The sequence below is a fragment of the Protobothrops mucrosquamatus genome, unplaced genomic scaffold (assembly GCF_001527695.2).
Source record: "Protobothrops mucrosquamatus isolate PMUCROS unplaced genomic scaffold, P.Mucros_1.0 scaffold306, whole genome shotgun sequence".
Taxonomy (NCBI): domain Eukaryota; kingdom Metazoa; phylum Chordata; class Lepidosauria; order Squamata; family Viperidae; genus Protobothrops; species Protobothrops mucrosquamatus.
Genome location: NW_015386648.1, coordinates 50,759 through 70,250, shown reverse-complemented (window position 1 = coordinate 70,250; position 19,492 = coordinate 50,759). Strand labels below are relative to the sequence as shown.

General features: G+C 34.1%; 1 protein-coding gene across 1 annotated transcript in view; it reads right to left on the bottom strand.

The window, feature by feature from the left end:
* Positions 1-11,399, bottom strand: part of NYAP2 (neuronal tyrosine-phosphorylated phosphoinositide-3-kinase adaptor 2) — a 99,180-nt gene extending 87,781 nt beyond the window's left edge. Inside the window, exon 1 of the mRNA XM_029283981.1 lies at positions 11,188-11,399. Within this exon, the coding sequence (XP_029139814.1) occupies positions 11,188-11,393 (206 nt within the window). The 5' untranslated portion in view covers positions 11,394-11,399. The remainder of the gene's footprint in view (positions 1-11,187) is intronic.
* Positions 11,400-19,492: the final 8,093 nt, after the last annotated feature.

The window sequence follows — 19,492 nt, the reverse complement described above, 5'->3', positions numbered from 1 at the left end:
AAAAAAAAAAAAAGATACGTTGGCTACTTGCACAGTTTGTCTTGAGTAGGATTTAATTTTGTTTGACCAGTTAATACAGCAAAAGATCAACTGATGTGCTGAAAGGTTTCAGTATAAAGAGACAGTAAACTGAAAACTAATTTCTGGTTTTCATAATACACTGGATCATTAATCAATTAAATAAATTGCATCTATACAATAGACTAAGACACAACTATCCCAGCATTTATCAATGCACTATATGAATGCATCTGCTAAGTGTTTGCTTGACTTTTTAAGCATATTATACAAACAGAACACAACCACAGAATAACCACTTTTTAAGTAAGATGTACAGGAACCTATTAACCAAGTCAATAGGCAATAAAATTGAAACAGTTTTATTTGTCTTGTGACAGTTACTGTAATGACTTGTCTAATGGAAATCAAAATATGAATGTTGTAAATAATGCATCTGATGGCCCAAAAGAATTATATTTGTTTGTTTAAGAAGGATACAATTGTGGATGCTGGAGCTTTTAATTCAAAGATAAAGCCCCAAAACATTGTGATTCATATCTCATGGGACTATAATTAGGACTGAAATGTTATACTCTTTATGTGTTTCCACTACAATTCAAATATTTGGTAAAAGCATATAGCCCATTGTTCATGAAGCTGCATATGCCTCTTTTTCAAAATGCTTCATTCATTTGCTTCATCTTTGTGTTAATAACTGAGGTTTTTTTTTTAGCAGAGAGATGCAAATGGCATAGTTCTCCATTTAATGACTGATACCACAGCAGGCACCAGGGGCAAATGTTCCATTTAGCCAATACTTTGAGAATCTATAATGAGAAATATTATTAGATTTTCACTGATGTTATGCCTGATTCTACTAGGAAAGGAGGGGAATATAAAAATTATAGTAGATCCATTTAGAGTCTCAATGTCACCAGTTGGCATTTGTGCCAAGTTTTCAACATTACCACAAAGATCTACTCTTTTCTTTAAAGCAAATGTCCAGCTCAAAATTTGTTGCCTGATGACTAAACATTTTAATTTTCCATGTTGCTCTATTTTCCATGATCCATGTGACATTGCATCAGGGTTATAAATGGATCATTTAAATTTTGAACTTGCCAAATCCTAGCCAGAGAGCACTATGGCCCACTTCCAGATAATTCTGCCAGGTGTTTTCTGAGTTGTCTTCAAATTGGAATCAGTCCATTCATATATTTTTTTAATTCTGAGGCTTGATTTATCTGATGGCTTAAACAATCTTTGTTAATTTCCCACTGAAAAAAATGATTGCTTAATGGATTGCTGCTACACTGGATCATGGCTTGTCCACCCTTGTACTAAATAAAGTTCTATTTTACTCAATCTCATGGCTTCCTAAAATTGTTTATACTTACTCAGAAATAAGCCAGAAGTAAACTAATGAAAATAATTCATACACAGATAAATATAAGAGGCACTTAATGAGGCAGCAGGAAGCAATGATGCACGAGCTCATCAAGTTAAGACCATGACTAAAATGATTGATAATAGATAGCAATAAAATTTTTTGGACATTGGCTGAAAACACCAGCTTTAGTATTGCATATAATTGTATATAATATAAAAACACTCCATAAGATTAATTATGGGAATCATTTAACTAGAGTTCCAGTTAAATCCATTCATTTCCTAAATTGGAATCTCAGATCTTCCTAGATCCACTTTCTCTGGCATGTCTTAATTTCTTCAATTGGTATTGTGTCATTTCCTTACATTTTTTTAAAAAAAATCTAGGGGAGCATCAGGTTAAATGTTCCTTCCAAGTTGATAAATTTTAGTGATTTTTTTTTCTCCTATGATTCAGTATGATGATTATAAAGAAATTGCTATGGCTGTCACAATTCAGTTTGGCTTGCATAAGGGGAGCCATATGGATGCAGGCATTCTGGAAGGAGGCTTTGTCATTTAGATCACATCAGTTATTTATAAATACAATGAATTCATAATTGAAAGGCAAATCCAAGTTAAACTATCCACTATCTCTAGGTTAGGAGATATTAGCATGTGGAGTACTATATTTACTATATAGTGATGTCATAGAACTGGACTGAATGTGGAAAAAACTCTGGCATTTCTTTCTATTTGTATTGTGATTTACATTTGTTATAGGCATATATTATTTGATTAAAATTAATCATTAATGAAAAATTGACAAAGGAGATAAAATTATTGAAGTGACAACTAAGGAGTTTGTGTGTCTTTGCCTATATTTTTTGACATATGAAGTTTAGACTACATGTAAACTAAGAAACTAATGGCTACTAACAGATTTATCCTATTTCAGTAATTGTTGGCTGAAATCCCATGGTTAAATTTTATCCCAAATATTAGAGTTCAGACATTTCCTATTCCTTTCTTTCCTCCCCCCCACAATATTATATACTATACAGCTGTTTTGGCCTCATCAGAGCACCAGTACCAGCTCAAAAACCTGGTTCTGGTTCGGTTTTTAGCCTAATACAAAACCACAGCCGATGATATTGCTGTGCTACTACAGTCATTGCAAGCTGGCCAAATGCTTACATTTTTCACTCTGATAGATTACAGGGTCGGATTCCTGGAAGACCTAACTCACAGCATGCTGTCATTGACATTCACTCAGCACAAATCTTAGCCAATGGCAATTATTAAATTATAAAAGTGGCCTATGCATTTTTATGTTGTCATATCATCCTATCACCTCATCATCACCTCATTACCGGATTCAGCATCTGGCTGACCTCTGAGCTTGGGAACTAAACAGAGTCAAGACTAATGCTTGAATGTGAGATTAATACCAAGGCTATAGATTAGAATGAGAAATTAAATATCACCCCAGAAGGCAATGGCAAACCAAATCCAGGGTGTTGCCAATGAAACAGCCTAGATGAGTCCATAAAATTGCCAGGAGGTAACCTTGGCTCAAAGGATATTTCACCCTTAACTTTATAATCTAAAACTTTGAAGAAATTATTTATGTTAAAATAGGCTATTCACTCAGATCGGAACATTGTTCCCATTTGCAGCAGGTGGAAGACTGGGCAGATATCTCTGAAGGCAGTGGAATTTAATTCTGTATAAATTTATATAGGACTAAATTGCCAGTAGGCCAGTGCTTGATAGTCCTTCTATTAATGGTCTCATTATACCACTAGCTATATTCCCATATAACTTTATAACCAGAAATAAGTCTGTGAAATTTGAAAAATATTCAAGTGCAATCTTATATAGGCAGTCCCTGAGTTAAGAACACTGAACTTACAGAAAATTAATACTTACTGTATGAATAAACTGCCATAAAAGCCTAATGTTAAAAAATGAGTTAAATATAATGGTTCATAATAATGAATCCATACACTAGTTTATGACACTCATGAAAATATTGTGTGGCTTTGGCGGTTCATAGTTCAAGGAAGAATCCAGCCTGCCATTTCAATGATCATTTTTCTCTTATTTACCCTCGTAACTATGCCCTCGAAGTATAAATCCAGTGATGGTGATGCATGAAAGAAAAGGAAAGTGATCACAACTGAAAATAAAGTAGAAATAATAAAGTCATCAGAGCAGCAGATGATAGCTTTTGAGAAAGAAAACTGAGATCAAAAACTCCAGAACCTAAAGAGTTAGCTGAAGCCTTTTATTTCACTGAAGCAGGAATGGCAAAATTATGGAGGAAGATCCTAATGCAGAAAGGTTCACCAAAATTTACCATACAGTTACCAAGGGCCTCAAATGCTGCAAGGCCATATATGATAAGAAAAAGAAATACTCTGTATAAATCTCCCTTGATGCCTGCTATGAACTAATATTTGACTGACACTAGATAAGAACCATATGTACCTGTTCTGACTTACCTAAAAATTTGACTTAAAGACAGACTTAAAAATGGATCTCATTCATTATCTGTAAATTGCTTGTTCACATCCACTTAAATCAATGCCCTATTTATTTTCATTGAATTTAGTCTTCAGTTAGGATAAGATTGCAGTGTTAATTGTCTCTAAAATCCTTAGTATTTTTCTTCCTTCCCAATACATATATAATTTTAATGCTTTCATATCTTCTTATCTTTTTTCAGTATATATATATATATTATCTTCAAGACTTTTATATACATTTTATATATATATATATATATATATATATATATATATATATATATATATATATATATATATAATGAAAATGATCTAAAAGTGTTGAAGATAATAAATAATAATAATACTATTGCAAATATTCCTGTATTTGCCAGTCTTCAATGTTCACTTGTCATAGATCATAAGAAGTTAAGGTGGCAACTATTAAATAGAATTTATTCTTGCTGTTGCCCAGCTTATCTGATTATCAAGTATTGCATAAAACACACATGATAGAAAGTTCCTCCTCTTTGGCAACATCTGTCTATATATTCTGAGGAAAAAGCAAAACAAAGTTTATGTGCTTTTTCTTTTTTTTTCTTTTTTTTTTGCTGGAAAGTAAATGATGGAAACTGGCAAACTATGGTAAAAACCACAGGCACATGACTATTGGATGCTGCAAATGACTGTAAAGGTGAACTGGTTGCCAAGCATCCAAAATGCAATCTTATGACTGCAGAAGGTGGGGGATGTGGGTGTTGTAACTTCAACCTTGTTCATAAATAACTTTGGGGGGTGGATCTTGCTTAATTTCAAATGGTAACTAAGTAACTGATCTTTAAGCAACAACTACCTGTTAATTAAGTACTCTCACAGATTATCTTAGTTTAATAACATTTATTTAAAAATATTCTGTAAATATAATTTCAATGCATTAATGCAAATAAGACCTGAATGTGGACAAGAATATCTGGAACTAAAGTCTGTTTTTAATTTTGTATTTATACCTTTAATGAAAGATAGATATATGGGGAATCAATATTATATTATTATCTGAAAAAATCAGCATTCATGAATTGATGATTATATTTAAGAAGGGCCAGCATCAGATCATTTGAAAACTTTAAAATATAGATTTACTTATCAGGTCTGAAAAGAACATATATATTGAATCTAATCTTTAGCAGGCAAAACCCTTGATATGTTAGTTTGGTTTGTTTATAATGCATTCATAAAAATATTCAGAATCTTTAAACCTCCAGATGACTTATGTGTCTATTGAGTTTGCTGTCAAAGTACTGATGGTTGATAGGCAAGTTCAAAACCTTTGCTCCAGCTTTCATTCTTTATATTAAAACCAAACTTGTCCTTCCAGCAAAAAATATCTTTGTTCAAAGGTCAGTATCCTGAAAGTCCTTCAAATAGACTGATATTTTCTATTAAATAGGACAAATGGCCCACTATAAGGATTATTTTGCTGCTTGAATGTTATCTCTTTGTTTGCTGTTGTCTACAACTGACTTTTAAAAATATTTTAGTCCCCTTCTCGCATTTTTATCTTTCTAGTAGCTTCTAACACATTTATTTATGGAACTACAAGGATAACATGCAGGAACTTATATTCAATTGCTCACTGAGACATAGTGTGGTCAAAGGGTGCAAAGCTGCAAGGTTAATGGACCTGAGAAAATTAAATGATTGAATATGTATTATTTCATTGCACTTTATAAGATATAAACACAAATAAAATAATAGCTTTAGAGTGGGCATATTTAATGGTACAGTTGTCAATAGTCAGCCATTATAGCAATGTAACACACAAGAAAGCAGTTCAGAATGTTGTGCTAATTTCTATTCCAAATTATATTAAGATAGACATTATTTCAAGATCTAGCAAGAACTGCATTGCAAGGATATATGTGGAAAAGTAGCGATAAGATCTGATCGATAAACAAAAAATATTACTTTTTTCTTCCAATATCCTGAGTGGATGGCACTTCCTTGACATTAATGGACAGAAATACAGTAAAGCTTTTGACAACTAAGTTACTGTCATCTGTAAATGGTGCACAATGAAGTATATGTTTTGCACTAAGCAAAATTACTGTCATTTTAAATATAAAGTTTATAATTTTTCTTTGTTTTTGTTTTGGAAAGCCAAGGTATCTGATACTAACAACGCCTAAAGATTACATCTGTATTCAGTCCACAAAATCCATGTTAATGTTGACTTTGAACTGCTGCAGACCTCATTGCTTAATGATCTGCCTAATTTATGGCCATTTTTTCTTTTCCAGCTATGCATTTTAGACAAAATATAGTCATTCTTTTTCAAACTACTTCTTTTATTGTTATCTCAATAAATCTGTTTTTTCCACTTTAGGAAGGAAGGAAGGAAGGAAGGAAGGAAGGAAGGAAGGAAGGAAGGAAGGAAGGAAGGAAGGAAGGAAGGAAGGAAGGAAGGTTGATATGGAGAAAAATGTGTTAGGGAAATAATTTTTTCAATACTCATTTCTTCCTGGGCCTCACAGATGTTAAAAATTCCATGGAATGCAGGTTCTTTTATTTCATATCAAGTAATACATAAGCCTGGCATTCACGTCATTAACAAAAACAGGCCTTATTCTTAGAAGACCAGTGTTGGTCTATTTTGTGACTGAAGCAATTTAGATAGTCTTTTGCATACCTTGCTCCAACATTGTAAAAATTCTTGCTCCATCATTAAAAAAAAAATAGTTACAACTTCATCCATTCCATCCCTCATATTGTTGTTATATTTTTGGTTCTTCCCATTGCTGCTACATTTACTTTCTTCCTGAGGCCTAATTCCTAAAACAATCTAAAATGAGAAAGCCTCAAGGGGAATTTTCCTTCTCTGATTTTTGTCTTTTTATCACTTACGGTATTTGAAGAAGGCAATTGTAGCATGAGATAGGTTGTTCTGAAAGATTAGCAATGGAATCTACTAGGTGATGGATCTCCAAAAATCCATTAATGCCAAACCTCAATATTGCAACCAAGAGGTCCCTATACCTAGTTTCTACTCTATCACAATCTTCTCAAATAGACTGATGTAAAATCAAGAAACCAAGGTTTGTAACATGAAGACAATTATTTAAATTTTCTTACTTTCGACAAGCACACTTAGCAACCTCTTTTGAGCTTTAAGACTTGTTATTTCTCTTTCTACCTGAAAGAGGCATTACAAGTAATCCTTTATTTAGTGACTGTTCAGAGTTATGACTGACCCAAAAAAAGGACTTATGACCCTGACTTGAACTTCCAACAGCAGCATCTCCTGGGTCACATGATCAAACTTTGGGTACTCAGCAATCAGTTACTCAGCAATTTATATTTAAAATTCATCAGTGTTATTGAAATCCTCAAGTGGTGAACAGCCTTGTATGTATATATAGCAATCTGATGAGCATAATGAATATATACATAAATATATGTAAATATTATGTTATTTTAGCGATGTTGTTTTAATTGTTCATTGGGAGTTGTCTAAAGATTGATATCAGATGAGCAGCTATATAAATGCTTTAAATAAAATAAATAAAAATGTCAAGAAAATCATGGGGATATCCTTTGTGTGGCATACTAGTAACCATTGTCCCAAAAATGACAGAGGTGGAAGAAAATAGTTGCAGGATAAAACTTAAGATTGGTCATATTTAATTGAAATTTCAATTTAGTTATTAACAATGAATTACATATTATTCATTCCCCATGCATCTAATCATTGTTTATCTTCTGCCACATTAAAAAGAACAGTTTTAATGAGAGATCGAAAGACAGACAGACAGATGACACACACATGCACACACACACACACACACACTCACATGTATACATTGCGTTCTCTCCCCTAAGGCCAAAGTTCAGTTTTCTAATTTTGTTCCTCACATGGCTGTAGGATACTAAACAATGATAATGGCGCACCAGACAGTAGTGTCTGGAGGTAGTCTGTTTCACTGTTTTGTTTCTAATCCATCAAGCACTCAAAAAGACATCCTCTTTAAGACATCCTCTCTTGCTGACATGGCTAAATTGACCGCTTATTGCTGACTGGAAGCCTCTTATACTGTAGACTTTTTGCATGGAATAGGGAAAAAAATGAACTTGATATCTATGTTTCTGATGATTAGACAGCATAGATTATAGAAAGGAGAGAGTTATAACTACAGACTAAGAGCTAATTTTATAACTGTATTTATAACTGCTATAAAAAAAAGATCAGAAACAATTTCTTTGTTTTGTTCTTCTTTCTTTTCCTTTATTTTCCCCCACACTTTTTTGTGCATTTTTTGCATTTTTAGTTTTCCCTTTGATTTCTTTCTTTTTCTTTACTTTTTCTTAGCTTGTATTACTTTTACTCCTTCTTTCTAAAAATATAATATTCCCTTCTCAACCCTATGGGTGATTTCTCTGTGTGTGTGTGAGTGTGTGTGCGTGCGTGTCGTGCGTGTGTGTGCGTGTGTGTGTGTGTCAATATAACAAAAACAAGAAAATTTCTTAAAGAAGATTTCTTTTGGGCTTAAATATTTATAAACGTTATGGTTGCTATTATTCATAACTTTTAAAAGATAAACATGGACAGTGTCTTTGGCACTGAAGGCTATTTTGGAAATATGTCAAGAGCACAAAGGCTCTGGTTAACTTCCATGTAAAATCAGGAATAACAAACATCATTTAGATCACACACCGTGAACATGGCTAAAGATTCCATATAATGAACATGGCTGGAGACACTATTATATCTATTACACATTTAAGAACATTGTACTTGAATACAAGAAAAAGTGCATCAGATCTTGAGAACTGACCACCTCAGTTTTGGTGTTTTTAATCACTGGAATCTATGTTGAATCTAGACAATCTCTAAACATCAGTTTAGAGATGCTCAGCTATCCTTAAAGAGATTCCTCTGAAGGAGTAGGGGTCTACTTTGGAAATTTTCTTATCTTTTGGAGAGAGAATAATTTTTTTGACCAGATTTCTGTTTTTCCAAACATATTAATAAGTTAACATATTAACTCATTCAATAACATGATAAAGCACAAACAGTATTCTGAGCACAAAGGCTATATTAATCAGATGAAAGAATGGGACATTCTGAAACATAGCAGAATAAGTTATATTTCATTAATTTCTTTTAATTTTAATTCATCTTAAGTTTAAATCTAATTGATCTAATTGTTGTCATGTCCCTTTTCTACATTTTATGATAAGAACTCCAGTATGCTACTTAGAAACATGCACACATACATACATATAAGATCAAGAAAATTTCCTCCCCATCCAGAAAATTAACAACAAACAAGAGGAAATAATAAACCTTATACCTTACGAGTGCACAATCATAACTATAGCTGAAGATATTGCAAAACTCAGCATTTAATCTATCCAAATGAAATTTAGGCTGGCGAATAAATCTATCAGGAAAATAGCCAAATAGAGTTCTTTGCTTCTTAATAAGACATACTGTTGTAATTCATGTAACATAATAGCTTTATAGACTACAGATCTTTGTAGGCATTCATGTATTGTACATGATCTTGGACTGGTGCAAAGTGGCAGATTCTAAAGCAGGGAAAGGAAAGGAAAGGAAAGGAAAGGAAAGGAAAGGAAAGGAAAGGAAAGGAAAGGAAAGGAAAGGAAAGGAAAAGAAAAGAAAGGAAAAGAAAGGAACACTGTCGACATGTAAACTTATGCAGCTATTTTTTGCATATGAAAGGATTTAAATGATGGGGTGATAGGAAATATGCATATTTATTTATTTGCAGGCTTTATTTGCATAGTGGATTCTAATAATGGTTAATGCTTCCATGAGTGAGGGTTTTTTTATTTATTTAGTCAACAGCTGCCCAACTAACAGAGGCTTTGCTTAACCTTTTCCACAAAGTAGGAACATTAAATACATAAACGATAGCCACAATGGTTAGTATTATCCTCTCCTGTTTTATGTTCCTTTTTAATAGTTATTTTTAATTGTGATTGGGTTTTTTGTGTATTTATTGTTTTTTAATCATGTTGTACATTACTCATATCACTTTCCTGTGAGATGGGCAGGTACAGTATTATGAGAATAAATAAATTATTTAAACTTTATTTCTTTTTTTAGTATCATATATTTTAGAATAACTAAGACTATTTGGTAATCAAGCCCATGGAAATATATTCATTCCAATATTTTTTTTTAGCAATTGTTATTGCAGTCCAAAATCCATTTGATGATAGGTGAGGCCTTTTCTGTGATATTCATCCAGACAGGCCATACAGCTAATGAGGCAAAGTCTTGCTCATCTCCACAGCCATGCTTCTTCAGCTGGGGGAATGGTGAAACAACAGAGGTGCTTCATAAAATTTGGCCTCATGCACTCATACATGAACAGCTGCTGTGTTTTCAATGCAGAGATACCCCTTGAAATCCACAACGAACATGGTGTTTGAAAGCCAAGATCTCCCATGTTACTGCTGATAGACAAATGTGACTTTCTGCTGGCAGTCCTGAATCAGATATAATCAACATTTGTTTGTACACTTTCAAGGCTCTAAATTGGAACCAAACCATATACAATTATAATAATTGTTGACAGGATTTAGAAGATACTTGTTCAAATTCTCTTGCAGAAAAGCTAAGCATTTCCTTCTTCCATGCTATTCAGTGACAAAAATAGAGAACCCATGGCCCACTAGCTGCATAGAGCCCCCAGTTCTGCTTTCTGCTTGCCCTGGAATCCCTCACAATCATATTGTCAAAACACAATAGCAAATCACCAAATTACAACAGTACTATATTGTTTTTCTCTGCTTTATGGGGCAAAAAACAGAGACAAAATAGTTAATATAATAGATCCAAGTTCTAGTGCTTCTATCCAGTAACATTGTAGTGACATACCACATAGCCCTGCAATCCTCAGCTGCATAAACAAGTGTGATTTAAGTTGGACAAATAGACGCTCTACTGTCAGTGACCTAATCCAACTAGCAGCACTAGTTTTTTGTAATATGTCAGTATGAAACTTTTCCAAATAAAGATAAACTTGATTTATTGGGCTACCAATTTCATGATTTATCTATCTAATTTAATTTTAGTCCACTGAAAGCTGCCCTTTTAAGCTACCCATCTCATAGACTTACTTCCTCATTTCTATTCTAAAAATCCACTGAAATAACTAAACAAAATTTTTACAGCAGCACATTTAATTGTTAAATGTACAACCATTACTCCAGCCCATGTATATGCTACAGATCTTTAACAAAGCCATAGTTTCTAAAAAAACAACAACAACACAGTCCTTACCGTTTTATTGCTTCTTCTTGTTTCCGGCGCTTTTCATTCTTTTCTTTCAAGTAAGCCAGGTTGGTTTCATTTCTCATGCGATCGTTCTCCCGAGCAATGTCAGAAGCATTCTGTATAACCAAACCATCATAGGCCTTCATGCCCATATCTTCAATGTACTGGAGAAAAGTGCCCAAAGTGACCTCCTCTTGATTAGAATTCATCATCTTGTGGGAAATACTTCCTGTGGATTGACAAAAGGAAAAATGTTCATGCACACGTACATTATTTCACTGGTTTTCTGCCCATTCTTAAATCAATGAACAATTCAAAATTCGTCAGGATTGTCAAAGGTAATTTTATTTTAGGCTGAAAACAGTTTGAGTAAGTGTTGGATTTTGTATTTTAAAAAATGAGGAATAGGCATTCCATGCTTCTTTGTGTCACTGACCTAATAGAATTTAAAACTTTCTAACTTATTTTTGACCATGCTCCAATTTGGGCTGCTATTGCATCAAATAAAAGCTTTATTGCTATATACCGAATTAGCTTTTTTTTTTTCTTCTGGTTTATTCTCTCCCACTTTGCTTAATGGGAAATGCTGGAAATTTCAGAAGTTTGTTCATTGGCTATTGCCTTTCTTTCTTATCATCAAACACAACTGATTTAATTTAGAATTTATATAAGGTCTAAATTTACAACAAGCATTTTCTAATGTTGTGACCTGTATCATATAAACACACATACACAGAGATAAATTTCATGGTTTTATTTATTCTTCTATTTATGTATTTATCATATTTCTACACTGTCCATCTCACCTAAGTGATATATGGATTAATATATGAAACTTGGCTGTCATCCCAAGGAAGTATTCACTCCAAATCCATATGTTCCTTTGGTTAAGATAAATTCCATGCATCTGAAGTTGATTGTGGTCCATGAAAGCTTTGGCAATAGTAGAAGCATTTCTAAAGTGCTACCAGATTGGTTTGGGGTTTATTTACTCATTTTTATTTAGAAAAAAGGTTCTAAACGCAACCCTTAAGGGAATGTATTGATAATGCCCTCATATAAACAGTATTACAGCTTCTAATTACATTCAGCCATTATAATCATATTTAATTTTAAATGCCTGGAGAACACCTCAGTATGAGTTCATTTCTTAGTTTTGACAACAAGCAACAATACTGAGGCCTACATGCTTAGTAGGGAAGCAAATATGAAGTTAGAAAGATTGTTTGCCTTTTCACCAATTCCCATGCTGCTGAAGATCAACAAATTATATTCAAAAATATTTCAGAATTTGCAATGGCAAAGATAGAACTGAATCAAAGTTTACGCTGCATGAGTAAAAGGCAAATCTTATAATAGTTCCATCCATGCAAAAAATTTAAAAAAGCCCACAGTTTCCCCCCTTATCTGTTCTCAATCATTTGGTGAAAGAGAAATTTGTTTTTGAACTGCCTGTTGAAGTAGATAATTTCAGTGAAATTCTCCCAGGTGGAATACGGTGTAGTTGTCCTTATGAGATAAACCATAGGATGGATGAATATGCTGTATTTCATTCTAAATCATCTCACCACCAATTTGTGGTCTTGCTAGGCTTGTCAGGGTTCAGTTAAGTCCCAAGGGAAGACCTAACTGCACTTTTTTCATTGGCTTTTTCAGATTGAAAGGTTTGGGCAGCAAAAAAAAAAAAAAAAGCCTTAAAGATATGAAAGCCCAAGTAACAGAAAGCAATGGCAACATCTGCACTGTCTGGCAATTCCAACGTTAAAATAACCTGAAATCACTACCAAAAGAAATATCAAAGAAATGTTCAGGTATACTGACCATAAAGTAATAAAACTTTGAAATAATTTAAATTCAAGCATGTTAATTTAAATTTAATGGGAACAAAATAAACACCCAATGGGAACAAAATAAACTATAAATTAGGAAGGGTCATTTACTCTAGGCCTAAGAAAGGTCATACATTGGCAACCTTGTTTGTTTTTAATTTCTGCATTAATGATGTGACTCTTTGCTTTAATGATTCTGGATTTCATATACTTAAGATTGCAGATCAAAATTATGATTGATATGGATATGCAATACTTTAGTTTCAAAGCAAAATTTGCTTTGGAGTACATGGAGTATACCTGAAATCTGTTCCAGAGGAGCTGGAACTTTTTTCATACATTCCAAAGCACTTTTTTTACCATTAAATACAAAGCCTAATATTTCTATTGTAGACTAGTCACTTTCCTTAACTAACATTTTCGTGAAAGTGAGGTGCCCGAATAGCTACACATATGAAGCAAGCCAAAGAAATCGGGGGGGGGGGGAATGGCTACTTTCACAATTTGAGAAAATGTGCTTTGTACATGCTACTGCTTCAAAATATCTGTTCTGAATGATTTACACAAACTGTAAATTATACTTTTACTAAAAACAATAGGGGAAAAAGGTGAAAGGAAGAATGGGAAAAGACTACAGGTACAGAATATTGGATGATGTTTTTGAATCCTAAAGAGACAGCAGCAATTTTACAATGGAAACACAAAACAACGTTGTGTTGTTATTGTTCTTCCATTCAAGCATATATGATTCTCAGACATTGCCTGTACAGGTCCCTGCAGTTTTCTTGACAAGGTTTTTCAGAAGTGGTTTCCATGGCCTCCTTCTTAGGACTGAGTGAAAGTGGATTGTCTCAAGGTTACCCAGCTGTTTCTGTGCCTAAGATGGGTCTCCTTAACCTTAAGGCTTAACCACTACACCAAACTGCTGTAGTTTGTACTGTACAAATGTTGTACTTAGCAGTCTAAATCCAAATGTAATTTGCAATACGCGTAAAAGAAAGCCATTTTTTTCTTTAACATCAATGAAGCTAACATAATGTGGCACTAAATAATACACAATATTAATACAGAACTCCGTTTTTCCAAGTTTTGATATTGTCTCAGTCATTCTTACATTGTTTAAGGTAAATCAGTATTATGAACACCTTTACATTAAAAATACTAAACTGAACTTGAAGTGAATGGGAACCCCAAGCTAAATCATATAATCATTTTGCTATGTTATAATCCTTTATATCTAGGAAATGTTACTGTATTTAGCCTTTAATCATTCGATTTCAAGATTTCATTGCCTGTACATCGCAGATTTGTCACTCAGCTGAGCTGATTGTATTAATAATATTACATTTAAAGTAGGTTATTTATTATTATTGTACTTAGCATCTACACTGTTTTAAATTTATTATATACAAAGGAAATATACAATACACAATATACAAAATTCATATTTTCTCTGAAAATAAGTCTTTTAAGGTTCCAGCCAGTCTTTACCTACAAGCAGGGCATTTCTCACTTTTCCTCACAAAATTTCTTATCTCCTAAACTGCATTTCATGACTGTTAAATATGTTCAATCTTGGGATTTTTTTTAGAAAATGTCTGCAATTTAGGATTACAGGAAACTTTTTCTCTTCATTGTGGCAGAACATAGGATTGCCCTGTCCTTTCTAGTTTCTTGATTAATCCATTTTTCCTACAAATCAAATTGTATTCACCATCTATGCATGCTATTGGATGGATTAATGGTGACCCAGCTATCAATTCAACACTGAATATCAACAATTTAATATCAACGATTTATACAAGGTTGTCATTTGATGACTACAGAAAATATTCAGCTACAAGACAGAAGTTTATGTACGGATGTCACAGTTTCCTTTAAAACACAGCATGGTTTAAAATTTTTACTACTTTTCCTTCATCTCTTCCTTACAGTCATGATGGAGTGCTGTGAAAGGAGGGAATGCCTTAGAATCATGTGCAATAGGTTTTCTGCAAAGAAGAAATGAAGTTCTCAGAAGGTGTCTTTTTACCTTTCATTTTCCCTATTGGTTTATTCAGCTTATACAGCAAGGTCACTGCATTATACTTTCCTTTTTGGGGGGGGGGGGCTGTGAATACTCACATGACTAATTCCTGTAGGATAACAATGCATGTGAAATTTCAGTAAATGAAAATAAATAATTGATTGGGTTTTTCAATCAAGCCTCTGATTTCCTGAAAAGTGATGACTTAATATAATAAAAAAAAACCTGAAGAACTCAGATGCTAAAATCACTCAGTAAAAAGATGAAGGGGAAACCCATGAATTATGTCAGACTAATTAAAAACAATAATGTTCCAGTGCATGTAAGGCTATAATATGATGATGAAGAAGAACATATATGTACAAGTATGTGCATTATTCCTGACCTCATTTAGCAGCTCTGGTTGTCAGCTTTCCACAATTTAGTAGTTTCTGGATGAATTCCTAATTAATTTCCAATAATTTCTTCCTTAGTAATTCTGTGAATTCACAATTCCAATTTAGAGATTGATAAATTGGAGATACTAATCATAATATTTTAATGATTTATAGAATAGGGAATAGTGCCAAGGGGTGGAGTGTAATTATCTGAAAAGATTACGATAGATAGCACATAAACAAACAGATTAGGGAACTAGTGTGTGACCCATCTCAACTTCTTCTTTGTGTAGCCTTTCCCTTGTTGGAGGAAATTTTTTGTAAACAAAAGGAAGTAAACTTACATTTTTCCTCACTATTAACAGCATTGTGGGGAAAGAGGGATCTTCAAGATGCTATAGAAAAAAATATACTGAACATCCTGTATTTTGTCTTGTTATAGCTCTGGTATAACTGATGTACAAGTCAGAGTCATCTAATAAGTTTCATGGCTCAGTTAGGAACTGAACCTGAATCCTCCCCAGTATTAATTCAGCATTATAATCTCTACATCCAATTGTCTCTCATGTAAATTTTGCAGGATGCTGCTCATTTGTTAAAAGAGTTCTCTGCATGACTCCTAGCCATTTTCAGCACACTGATGAAAATCCAATCCTCACTTGGAGTTTTTTTCAGATTTGCATGGAAAATTTCCTAGTCATCCTAAGAAGCCTCTTGACCCATATGGTTAGCCACATGAAGTTCCTTGTGTAGAGTTTCAAGTGGTTACTGTGATGCAATTTGCATGTGTGGTTTGAGCTGTGCTGTGCTGGAGGGAAAACAAAATATGGACAAAGGGATAGGACAGGTTGTTAAAAGATAACCTATTCCAGAAATGAGAAATTAATTCCCTATCACTTACATCCCTGTCTTGAATTACAATTGTTGTATTTTTTTCCAGCTAAATGGAAGAATGTAAAAGGAATACATTGTCAAGCTTACACAAGTCAGCATGCAGATTCCCCTGTATCCTCTCTTTGATATGTTCATTTCTTAGCACATGTAAATTCTAATGGAAGAATGACATCATCAAATAGCAGATGCATTCCATTCCAGTTGTAGCAGTTGGATTCTCTTTGAAAGATTTAAATGCTTAGAAGACATTTAAGTGCAATACAGACAGACCACATTTCGTTTATACCAAACTGCTGACTGCAGCACCACTATAGGTGTATTGCACTCTGGATTCTCCTCTCTTTCAGAGTTGCTGCCTTTTATGCAATGGCTTTTAGAAGACATATCATTTCTCTGATAGGCACATTGTCAATGAAATTCTCATATTGTGTCTGGCTCCTTCTTCATTTATTTTTAAGTGGACCTAATTTTTCCAAGGAAATGACTTCTGATTTCACATGGTAGACATGCTGGGAAATATTATCTAAGTTTTTTATGTAGTGCTAAAATTACTGATAATGGAAAAGATAGAGCAAAGTCTAAACTTTTCTGCAAAGTCTTGAGTAAGTTCAACCTACCTAGAAACTTTCTATGCACACTTGCATTAATTTATTATATATATGTATGCATACATGTAAGAGCTTGTGCACTAGTATGTGAATGGGCATGCTTATATGGTTGTGTTTGCATATGTTCATTTACATATATGTGTATTTTTTCCCAATTGGATTTTACAGGGAATGAAGAAAAGCTCCCTTTACACCTGAAAGAAGCCACTTGTGTGAAAGTATTAGGAATAAAGAACTTTACAAACTGCATATGTTAAGGTTGGGCATAATTTTCACAATAGATTCTCCTTCCTGCAGGCCATAGTCCACAAGGCTTGAAGAATGTAGATCACTGATACTGTTATTATAGTGGTTTACTTGTCAGTGGTAAGACATTTATGCCATGATGCCTTTTTCATATGTGTCTTAATCCCAAATGCAATTTCCTAATAGGCAAATAACATAGAGCTAGAGTCTCAACAACCAGAAACACCCACAACTGGCAAATTAAGCTTATCTATTGATAACTAGGGCTGCATGGTTAGGTTCGAAGAGAAATGTATCATATTTACTTAAGTATATGTCGTTATTTTCTTAGAGGGACATGTAGAGAAGAGAACAAGGTAAAGTGAAGATATTTTCTCTAAGAGAAAGTAATTTAAAATGTGACATAGTAATGGTATGCTTTATATAAGAAATAATTAATATAGGTATAAAAGATATTTGCAATATGTGTTTCAGAAAAATAGGAAAAACATTTTAATAATTTAGCATGGCTTTTACAAATAAACACTCCACCCACCAATTTTCTTATAAGACAGTCTAATGCACAGAAAAAGAAGGGGAAAAAATCCCAATACATTACATTTTAGTTTAGCTGCTGTTTAATTAATATTTTTAAAACACAGAAAGTTTTTCATTAGATACTTCTAGACTGTAAATAAATCAATTTTTGCTGATATACATCTTTTACAGGCATTTCATTTCATTAGCATGCTTGGATTTTGTTTTAAATAAATGGATGGATAGATGGATAGATGGATAGATGTATGGATGAATAACATATGTGCATGCATATATGCATACATATATATACATACCAAGATTAAAGTCCTTGGGGGACTGCTAAGTGCAATAATTAAAGGTGACTTTTATCTGTAAAAGCCCTTTCCTATGATTTAGCTCAGTGCAGAGTGAAGGGATATTTCAGCACCATTAAAAAAAAACAGATTTTGCAGACTGGCTCAGTTTTTCTTCAGTTAAAGTGCTTGCGATCTCCTTGGCAAAGATATCCAAATTGTAGCATTCTGCATCTCCAGAAGTCAGTATGTTTAATTCAAAATACAGGTCTTCTCCATACAGGATTAAAAAAAGGCTTTTAAAGTTTGACTTTCAAAAATACAGTATTGGGAAGAGAGAGGATCTGGCATCTTAAATCCACCTTGAAAGAAAGGACAGTTAAGGTATCAGGGGGCACCAGTGGTACCCTGCTTTGAAGTCCAAAAGAAATGAAATGGGAGGGTTTTTTGCCCACTTCACCACACAGAAGATTACAGCACCAGCATATGTGATGATAGAGAGGGGGTTAAGGTGCCTCATTGGAGTGGATGCTGTGGAGACCAAGAGAAAGAAAAAGCATGGATAGAAAGCATTGTATCCAAATGGCTCCGTGCAGTTGGAAAAGCAGTCCTTGTTGCCATCTAAACACGGAAGGTTGTAAAACAGTCTTTCTTGCGCTCTTCCCCTCTGCCCCCCGCCTTCTCGCTGTCTCTCTCTCTCCCTTTCTGTTGATGCTGTTGTTGATTAATCAGGGATTCTCAAACAAAGAGAAAGCCTACCTTCGGCTTTGAGCAGTAATCTGAGGCTTCACTTTTCCTGCAATCCGTTTGCATTCAGTAGCCGAGCAGCCAGCATTCTAGCACCTTGGACAGTTCCCTTTTTGCTTTCCTTAGGCCCGTTGGGGGAAAAAAAAATTGAGGCAGGGGAACTAGTGAAGAAATGGCAAGAGACTGGAAAGCAGCAGCCTTCGACTCCAGCTTGCAGTCCCCAGGGGCGCAGCTGCTCATTAAAACCTCCTATATAGACAACAGATTCTCTCTCTTTTCTCTTGGCTACACAGAAGTCTGACCAGCAAAATAATCCAGTGTGGGTGTGGGTGTGGGTGTGTGGAATCGGAACAAATCCACCCTCTTTAGGTAGGACAAAATATGAAACAAGACTGTTCCATTCTTATCCCCCACTCCCCCCAAAACATCCCTCCACGGAGAATGGACAAGTTAACCTTTAGTCCTGGAAAGAGCAGCCACTTAGAGAGAACATTTAAGTCTCGGCTTGAGATCACATATTGATGTATCGTTTGCACTCACCCTCGTTGTAAAAGCCATGCAAAGCTCACAATTACTGCTGACGCAGATTAGGCTGCTGCTTGGGGAATGGTAGGAGGAGCTTTTTAACCTCATCAAAACAACTTCCCACCACCTGCTCCCACTGCATGAAAACATATCTCCCCTACTTGGAATGAGTAACCATGTAATCATATGATTTGTAAGGCATTTGAGACTAGTGCAAGACTTCCTGTAGGTTAGTGGATATGAAGCA